This window comes from Macrotis lagotis, chromosome 3 (assembly GCF_037893015.1).
Source record: "Macrotis lagotis isolate mMagLag1 chromosome 3, bilby.v1.9.chrom.fasta, whole genome shotgun sequence".
Classification (NCBI taxonomy): Eukaryota; Metazoa; Chordata; class Mammalia; order Peramelemorphia; family Peramelidae; genus Macrotis; species Macrotis lagotis.
In genome coordinates, this window is record NC_133660.1 from 300,552,880 (window position 1) to 300,562,520 (window position 9,641).

At 33.5% G+C, this 9,641-nt stretch overlaps 1 protein-coding gene across 1 annotated transcript; it reads left to right on the top strand.

Annotated features, from left to right (window-relative positions):
• The first annotated feature begins 8,300 nt into the window (after positions 1–8,300).
• LOC141519638 (olfactory receptor 4P4-like) lies at positions 8,301–9,230 on the top strand. The gene has a single exon (XM_074231818.1). It carries the CDS (start codon positions 8,301–8,303, stop codon positions 9,228–9,230), a length of 930 nt encoding a protein of 309 aa, XP_074087919.1.
• The last annotated feature ends 411 nt before the right edge of the window (positions 9,231–9,641 follow it).

A 9,641-nucleotide genomic window follows, 5' to 3' on the forward strand; every position in this document is an offset into this window, starting at 1 on the left:
TCCTTTTTCTCTGTAGTACATGCTACTTAAACAAAAATTGACTATATACAAGGGCATAAAAGCCTAATGATCAACTGCAGAAAGGCAGACATAGTGAGTAGATCTTTCTCAGTTCACAAGGCAATATAAATCATGTACAATATTGGGCCAGGGAGATATAGAGCCACAACTATTTGGAAACTGAATAACCTGATTTTAAAGAATGAGTGGATCAAACAACAAATTATAGAAATAATTAATTATTTTATCCCAGATAATGACAAAAATAAAACAACATATCAAAACCTATGGGATTCACTCAAAGAGGCTGTCAGGGGATATATTATATCTTTAAATATTTACATGAATAAATTAAAGAAAGAGGAAACCAATGTACTAAATATGCAACTAAAAAAATTAGAGAAAGAACAAATTAAAAACCCCCAATTAAATACCAACTTAGAAATTCTAAAAATTAAAGTAGAATTTGATAAAATCAAAAGCAAAAAAACTATTGAATTAATAAATAAAACCAAAAATTTTTTTATGAAAAAAAATGAAATTGATAACCCTCTGGTCAATTTGATATAAAGAAAGAAAGAAGAAAATCAAATTGGCTAGTATCATAAATGAAAAGGGTGAAATTACTTACTTTGAGGAAGAAATGAAAGTATCAATTCAGAGTTATTTTGGCCAACTCTATGACAAGAAATTTGACAATCTAAGTCAAATGGATGAATATTTACAAAATATATATTGCCAAGGTTAAATGAAGAGTAGATTAAATACCTAAATAACTTTGTCTCAGAAACAGAAATTCAACAATCCATCATTGAATTCGCTTAGAAAAAATCTCCAGGACCTGCTAGATTCACAAGTGAATTTTATCAAACATTTAAGGAACAATTGGTTCCAAATCTATATAAACTCTTTGGAAAATAGGGAAGCCCAAACTCTGCCTAACTCTTACTGTGAAACCAATATGGTACTGATACCTAAACCAGGAAGAGTTAAAACAGAGAAGGAAAATTAGACCTATCTCCCTGAGAAATATAGGTGCAAAAATCTTAAATAAAATCTTAGCAAAATGATTACAACAAGTTATCACTAGCATAATACATTTTGACCAAGTGTGATTCATCCCAGGAATGCAGGGTTGGGTCAATATTAGGAAACCTGTTAGTATAATCAATAACAAACATATCAGAAATTGTATGCTCATATCAATAGACACTGAAAATCTTTTGAAAAAATGCAGCACCCATTTCAACTAAAAACACTAGAGAGTGTATGTATAAATGGACTGTTCTTTAGAATAATAAGCAGCATCTATCTGAAGCCATCAGGAAACATTACATTCAATGAGCAGAGGCTAGAGGCATTCCCAATAAGATCAGGGGTGAAACAAGTTATCACCACTACTATTCAATATCATATTAGAAATGTTAGCTTCAGCAATTAAAGAAGAAACAGAAATTGAAGGAATTAGAACTGGGAAGGAAAGAACAAAACTCTCACTCTTTGCAGATGACATGAAGGTATACCTAGAGAATCCAAAATAAAACATCCAAAAACCTACTGAAAACAATTAGCAATTTTAGCAAAGATGTAGGATATAAAATAAATTCTCATAAATCCTCAACATTTCCATATATGATTCGCAAGATACAGCAGGAAGAGCTAGAAAGCGAAATCCTATTTAAAGGTACCTCAAACAATATAAAATACCCAGTGGGCTATTAGCCAAGGCAGATCAGAAACATTTTGAAAACAATTATAAAACACTTTTCACACAAATTAAATCAGATTTGGATACAGAAGCTTTGATTTTGTCATCATCTGAGGAAGTGTTTTGATCTTCCATGGTACTAAATTAATTATCTATGCTCACATTCTTTTTTTTTTCTGTTGTTTGCTCATTTCCTCAGCCCAAGACTAATTTACAGCACTTTGAGGGCTTTGGGGGGGGGTTGGGGGGGCACCCCACTGGGACTTTTTTTTCCTCTAAGGTCTTCTGCTCTCTAGCCTGTGCTTTGTTATGTAGATGACCACAGCACTACCCTCTGGCCTGAGGCTATATGCAGAGATCCAGCTTGGTTATTTAATATGGAGGCCCAACTGCAATATGTGAGAATAGACAAAAAACAGGGTCCCACCCAAGGGAGACCAGAGAAATCTCTAAAGATTTCCTTTATCATCTCTGGAGGTGCAGGCTGCTTTCTCCAGATTCTTGCTGCAGATTCTGGGGCCATGCTCCTCCCTCTGCACTCACCTATTGCCGCAGAGTTCTCTCACTGCCTGTTTAAGCTGTTTCCTGTGATCTCTGGACTTGTCTATGCTAGGCTGTGCTGTACTGGGCTAGGCTAGGCTGCCCTGGTCTGGGCTGGGCTGTGGCATTTTTTCCACTCCTAGCTCATGGTGAAACACACATTTCCCACAGAAGTTCTAAGTTATCTTGGACTGGAAAAAACGTATCACCCAATCTTTCTGTGGATTCTGGCCCTCTAAATTTTGGTTAGAGCCATCCTTTGTTTTGGGGGGTTTGGGGGGTCAGAGTTCTCAGTAAATCCTGCCTTCATGCTGCTATCTTGGCTCCGCCCCCAGGACTATTACTTTTAATTTAGCAAAAAAAATGATATCTTATTGTCTGATTTTGCTATCTCTTATACTTTATGTTTCTTAAGGGTATGATTTCTCTCTCATCACATTCAATTTGTAACAATGTATACCGTGGAAACAATGTAAAGACTGACAATTTGCCTTCTGTTGGGGGTGGGGTGAGGGAAGTAAGATCAGGGGAAAAATTGTAAAGCCCAAAATGAATAAAATCTTTTAAAAAAGAATTATAAGAATCTTTCTGTTAGGTTGGGATATAACCAGGTTAAATTTATTGGATGATAACTTTGTTTTTCTTTTCCCCTTTTTGCCTATCCAAGTGACTCTTTTGTATACAGTTTAAAGACCAGAGTCTTTTGTTCAGCTCTGGTCTTTTCATTGGGAAAGTTTGAAAGTCACCTATTTCATTAAATATTAATTTTTTTCCCTGAAAGTGAAGACTCAGGTTGGCCAGATGGGTGACAATTGATTGTAATCCAAGATCCCTTTCTCTCCAGAATATTCCTGCTCCTTCAAGCCCTTAAGGTTAATGCAGTCAGGTCTAGGGAAGTATTAAGGATGGATTGGTTAATATGAAAAATTATAATAAAAGTTGGTTGTAATATAAAAGGAATGTAGTGGACTTAAGATTTTAGGAGGATATAAATGGAAGAAATTAAGAATGAATTGGATACTCTAGTTGTATGTTAGAGGTCACTATGAAAGAAAAGTCCAGAATGACATCCATGTTTGAATGTAGTAATTGCTAACACCTAATATTTTTTGATTTCTAGGGAATTTAAGAAGATGATAGAGTTTAGAGTGAGAAGTTAAGTTAATTTTAATTTTGTTCAGTTTAAGATAATTTCAAATCATTCAATTTGAGAAGGTTGGATGTGATAAAGGATATTTAAAAAGAGGCTAGTCAAGAAAAAAAATGTAATTTTCAAAGAGATCATAGTAAACTATGAGGTCACCAAGTGAAATAGTAGAAGTAGACAATGAGAAATAATATGTATTCAAACTGAAAAATATAGTCAGAGTAAAGTTGACATTAAAGAATGTCTGTAATATCAGATAGACAATTTGCATCGCATTTTTCACATTTTAAAATTAATAAGTTATCATTGAAGATATTTTGGTCAAGAGAATGTCTTACATAAAATTTTGCTTTGTCATAGTATATTGGTTGCAGGGGTGCAGTAGAGAGGGGAGAGAGTAGTCAGATATATTCATTTGGAGGTACTTGTTATCATTCAGGCAAGAGACAATAAAGACTGTGTCAGTTAGCTATTCTATGAGTAGGAAAGGTATACTGATGAAAAAGATGTAGAGGAGATAGAATTGACCATAATTGACAAATTGTCATATAGAAAGGATTGGAAAGAGTAAAGAATCAAAGGAGAGACTGGCTATGGAAAACCAGGTAATTAGGAAATGCTTTCAGGGACAGGAAAATTTAAAAAGAACACTAGTTTAAAGCAAAAGTTGCTAATATTTCAGGGCATATACAGTTTCAGTTAGCCTTGGGTAATCCAAGGAGAGTTATCCAAAATCTAAAAGGAAATTATATACTTGAGAAAAGCAATATTTTGGGAAATTTAAATATGTGAAAGCAATTTGCATCAAGTCACTAGTTCTATCTATGGTAATAGAGAGAGGATAAGGACAATCAGGTGGTACAGTGGATAGAATAGGAGGCCTTAGAGAAGGAGTTCAGAATTTGAAATTCAGTATCAGAAACTTACTAGTTGTGTGACCTGGGGAAAGTCACCTAACATAACTGCCTAACATTCAAGGACATCTCCAGTCTTCCTGATTCATGTCTGGCCATTGGACCCATATTGTTCCTTTGATAAAAATGAGAATGCTGACATAGTTTAGCCCCTCCCCACTTGAATACAATTAATGTTTCTATCATGGCATCACCAACTTCCTGATACGTTCTTTGAGAATGAAGAACAAACATCTGCACTAGAAGATGTTATGAGATGACTAAGTGCAAATAAAGAGAAGAAGATTGTTAAAAATAATATCTTCTTGAAAAGATAGGAACATTGTCAAACAAAAGTAGATTTGACTACTTGATAGGCAGCAAAAGGACAGTTATGTCATCTCTGTGTATATTTATCTCTGTTTATGTGTATGTGTGTGTGTGTGTGTGTGTAATTTTGTGGAAGAGAGACTTAGAAACAGACAATAAAAGGACAGAGAGATGAGTTAGTGAGAAATTTAGAGGAATTAGAATGAGGAGGAAGAAGTAAAGTCAAAGAGGGCAGTCAGGGGAAGGAAGGAAATTGAGACTATGCAGAAGGAGAAGATAATAAAATGTGGAGATTCTAAAGAGAACTTTATGATTTCCTAGATGGCATATTTACTTTTGGAATTTGCTATTGCAGACATCAATTTTACATATTTTCAATATTAAGTCAACACTTGTCGTTTAGCAGACACAATGCTATTCAGGTGTTATGACATGTTACATGGGAAGTAAACAGAATGGACCTAAAGGTAAAGTACAGTTTCTACTTCCTGGTATTTGCATTAATGAAGCAGCTAATCATCATTGAAAAGGTAAAGACTAGAGTGATTTCCCTAAGCAAAAAAAAAATTTCTTTGTGTTTGTTAATCAGCTATATGTTGGACTACAGTGAAAATCCTCTGGGAGCCCATTTTACTGGACTGTAATTTTCCTTTAAATTAAGGTAATTTTTTCCTGAAAGATTTATAGAGGAGACTGAGACCCAGAATGACTGATTGATATTTTTCCCTACTTTAGTCAAGATGGACAGAGATTGTCTATAGAACATATGCCCTACATTCCAACCTGACGAAGTATTATCACCATGAAGAACATAACTTGTTTCCTGTGGGGGAATAAGCTTTTGGCAGCTGTTAATCGATATTTGTCATTCTCAGGTATCAATCAAATTTCTCAATTCCTATTTTTAGGTACATGTAATACAACATAATTTAAGTTGCTATCCATTTAATTTATTTTCCTTATGATAATTTTCATTGCTTTGAGCCTGGCATTTTCTCTTGTATGGGAGTGTTTTTATATTGAATAGACTTTGAATTTCAGAAAAGAGTTATGCCCTTAAGAATAATGCTAATTGCATAAAAGACAATTGAGAGATTCATAAAGATGCATTTTTTCCCATCCAGCTTCAAAGGAAACCTGAAATCTATCCTTGGTCCTCAGGATAATATCTTCCTCGTATATGTAACATCATTCTGCTAATATCAGAAATCTCTAATCTTTGGTGTTTGTAAATATTTATATACATTCACTCTAATATCTTATTCATATGCTAAGCAATCAAATCTCTTTTATGGTGTTTGCAGAGGACAATATCAGCTCCAAAATAAGAATGATATATTAAGTGAACACTTCATTATAGTCTCTCACCATTCCCTGCACTTTTGAACACCTAAAAAGTATTTTCCTCTATTTCCTATACTTATTGCTTGTCCTTGAACTTTTCTTCAGCTGGCTCACCTCATTCCTAGGAACAATGGTGAATGGAAAAAAATGTGGTTAATTGGGTTGACATGTGTAAAGTGCTATCTAAAGCTGATATTCATTATAGAAATGTAATTTTTTAGATGAAGACTTAGTTCTCTCTAATATATTTTGAGTTACAAATGGAGATACTTAGGTGATTAATTTTCAGCTAGCCTCATGTATTCTTAGACTGGCATAGTTGTTTAATGTATTTCAAAGTTCAATGTTATATGTTTTCTGGTCTAAGTTCCTTATTTTTCTAAATTATCAATTAATATTTTTAAAATTCATTTTTTAATTTTGCAAAAGAAAATGAAATCTGTAATGTGCACAAAGAAATAAGAATGGTTATAATATAGAAAAAATAACTTTCATTTCCAAGTAACCTAATGTAATAAATTCTATTCTAAATTTCCCCAGTAGCCTGTGATGTGTCATGTATGTCTTATGATTTCCATGTGTATGGGTAAAGTGAGGAGCAGTGAGATTAAATTATTTATCTAAAGTCAAACTACACATTATATAAAAGCATATATGAGTTATATCATTAAAGCCTTTACCCACTAGGAATTTTTCTCTTTGCAATCATTGACACTAGAAGATAAAATGGACTTATCCTAATGGGTTTACAAAAATGTCTAAAGTTTTAATGAGGCTTTTTCTTTTGTTACTTTCGAAACAACTAAGTATGTAAATTCATAAAGTCAATTATTCATGCTTTACTCCATTTTTATTTACTTTTGAGAGAATTGATCTTTTAAGAAGAAATAATGTTATATTGCATGTCATTTGCACATATTTGGGAGAGAAAAAGAAAGAAAAATGTTACTAGTTCTTTAAAATTTTCCCATTTCTTTCTTCTTCCTGCTTTCCTTCCTTTCTTCCTTTCCTCCTTCCTTTTTATCTTCCTTCCTTCATCTTCCTTTCCTTCATTTCTTTCTCTCTTTGTTCTTTCTTTCATTCCTTTCTACATTCCTTCCATTTTCCCCTTCTTTCTTTTCTTCCTTCCTTTCTTTCTCCCTCCCTTCCTTCCTTCTTTCCCCCCTTGTTTGTTTCTTCCTTCTCTCTCTCTCTCTCTCTCTCTCTCTCTCTCTCTCTGTCACTGTCTCCCTCTCTTTCGTCTTTCTTTCTCCGACTTCATTATCCCAGACCCAGAAGAAAATTAATGCTTCAGACAGGAGGGGGTGATAGATTGGAAAAAGGAAGAAATATTGAAATACTTTCATGGTAAAATGGAACATGATACATGCCTTTGAAAATCCTTAGGTTTATTCTATAGATACCCTTTATTGGAAGAAAAAAAAAGCATAAACGCATTCTTATCACTTAGAGACAAGAGCAGTTTTTTAAACCATTTCTAGATAATAAATTTTTGCATTTTTATTCATCTTATTACTAGTTGGAACTTATAATATTTTTTATGTGAAAGTGAGTGTATCTTGTTTTGTGTTTGTGTGTGTGGGGTGTTATAATTTGGTTATTGTTTGGGGTATCAAAACCCCAAGAATGATTTAATTTAATTTAATCTATTTTTTCACTGAGGTATTTTGGATGGGAAATGGCCTGAATACCTAATGCTTTTGCTATTGGCTTTTGATATTTCCCTTTAAATGTATTTATCATCAATTTCCTGAGTAATTTTGAAATATTCACATTTATTCTTAATGTTTATATTTATAATTTTTAGCCCATAAAGAAAGGTAAAATTAGGATAGATTTGTGTTTCATTAAAAGAGTAATAGATAGATATAAACTATTATTCATTTTCATATTTGATCAAATACATTACAATTTATTATGTTGCAATGAACTTTTGATACAGCCTAGAAGAGAGAAAAGGGCCCTATTAATGTCCAAATACAATCTGGATCTTCCTAGGCTACTATAATCTCTTTACAAATGATGTTGTGTTTTTGGAAACAAAAAGCATTTCAATGACCAAGAAAGAACAGTTGGGTGGATAATTTTTGAATTTTGAATTTTGATTTTTTAAAACTTTTGGAGGGGATGGATAGAACTAAGGCTATCTTTAATCCTTTATTTTAAAATGTTATAAAGTGAGGTCAGGTTGCAGAACATAGTGTGATTTGCAGTACTAATATGATATTTGACTTTACTTTCACAAAAAAATATGAATTTGATATTAACTAGTCATTATCATTTCCTTTATATTTTCAAGCTAATTAAACTTCTGTATAGGAAATTCTTATTTCAGTCCATGGAAAACCATAACAATGTCACGGAATTTATACTCTTGGGACTTTTCCTGGAGGAAGAAATGAAGATATACGGTTTTGCTTTTTTCACAGCCTGCTACCTAGCTATCTTATTAGGGAACTTCATTGTCTTCATCACCATATTCTATAGTCATCTGATGCAGCAACCAATGTACTATTTTCTTTGTCACTTGTCCTTCATTGATACCTGCGTTACTTCTACCACAGCTCCCAGATTGATTAGTGACATAATTGCTTCACACAAGTCTATCTCTTACAATGGCTGCATGATTCAGCTCTTTGCTTTTCATATATTGGGAGCTGTTGAGATTTTCATCCTGGTATTAATGGCCTTTGATCGCTATGTTGCAATCTGTAAACCCTTACACTACCTGATAATCATCAACAGGCAGAGATGTAATATGCTGATCGTGCTTGTCTGGTTGGTGGCATTTTGGCATTCTATTGACCAGCTATTCTTGATCCTCAGGTTACCTTTTTGTGGGCCTAATGTAATCGATCACTTTATGTGTGATTCAAAACCCCTCTTAAAGCTCGCCTGCACAGACACACATGTAGCTAGTATTTTAGTCATTGCCAACACTGGAATGGTTGTCTTGTCAACTTTTCTTGCTTTGTTGACATCTTACGTCATCATATTATATCATCTTAGGAATCATTCAGCTGAAGGTCGGCGTAAAGCCCTCTCCACCTGTGCTTCCCATTTCATGGTTGTTCTTCTGTTTTTTATACCCTGTGTCTCCACCTATATCACACCACCCAATGCAAAAGATAATGACAAAGAGTTCTCAGTATTTTATGCCATGATTGCACCTATGCTGAACCCTCTCATCTACACACTTAGAAATGCAGAAATGAAGAATGCCATGAGAAAAGTATGGTGCAAAAAGTTGGCTTTGTTATTACAATAAATTAGAAGTTTTTAATTGTCTGGCTTTCTTTTACAATTATGCAGTTAAGAAATAAATATTTGCCCCATGAAATTTTCCAGAATAAACTGTACCTGACTAATAAGCTCCTGAATACCAAGACATGCTTCACTTCTTGATTTTTTCAGGTTTCTTCTGAATGCTTAAGGAGATTTTGCCTATCTAGTTTTTCTGAAGGAATGTCTAATCCAATTGAATATTTTCAATTTTATGTTGGTCTAGTCACTTTTACTCCAGTTCTATTTAAAGATTAGGAATTAGATTTCATTTATAAGGAGGTATAAAATTAAATGCATAAGCATAAGTTACTTTATCATTAACACCTATTTCTCTGGAAAGAGGAAGGGAAGTAGTCTCATAGATTAACTCAATTATTATATAGCACAATCCTAG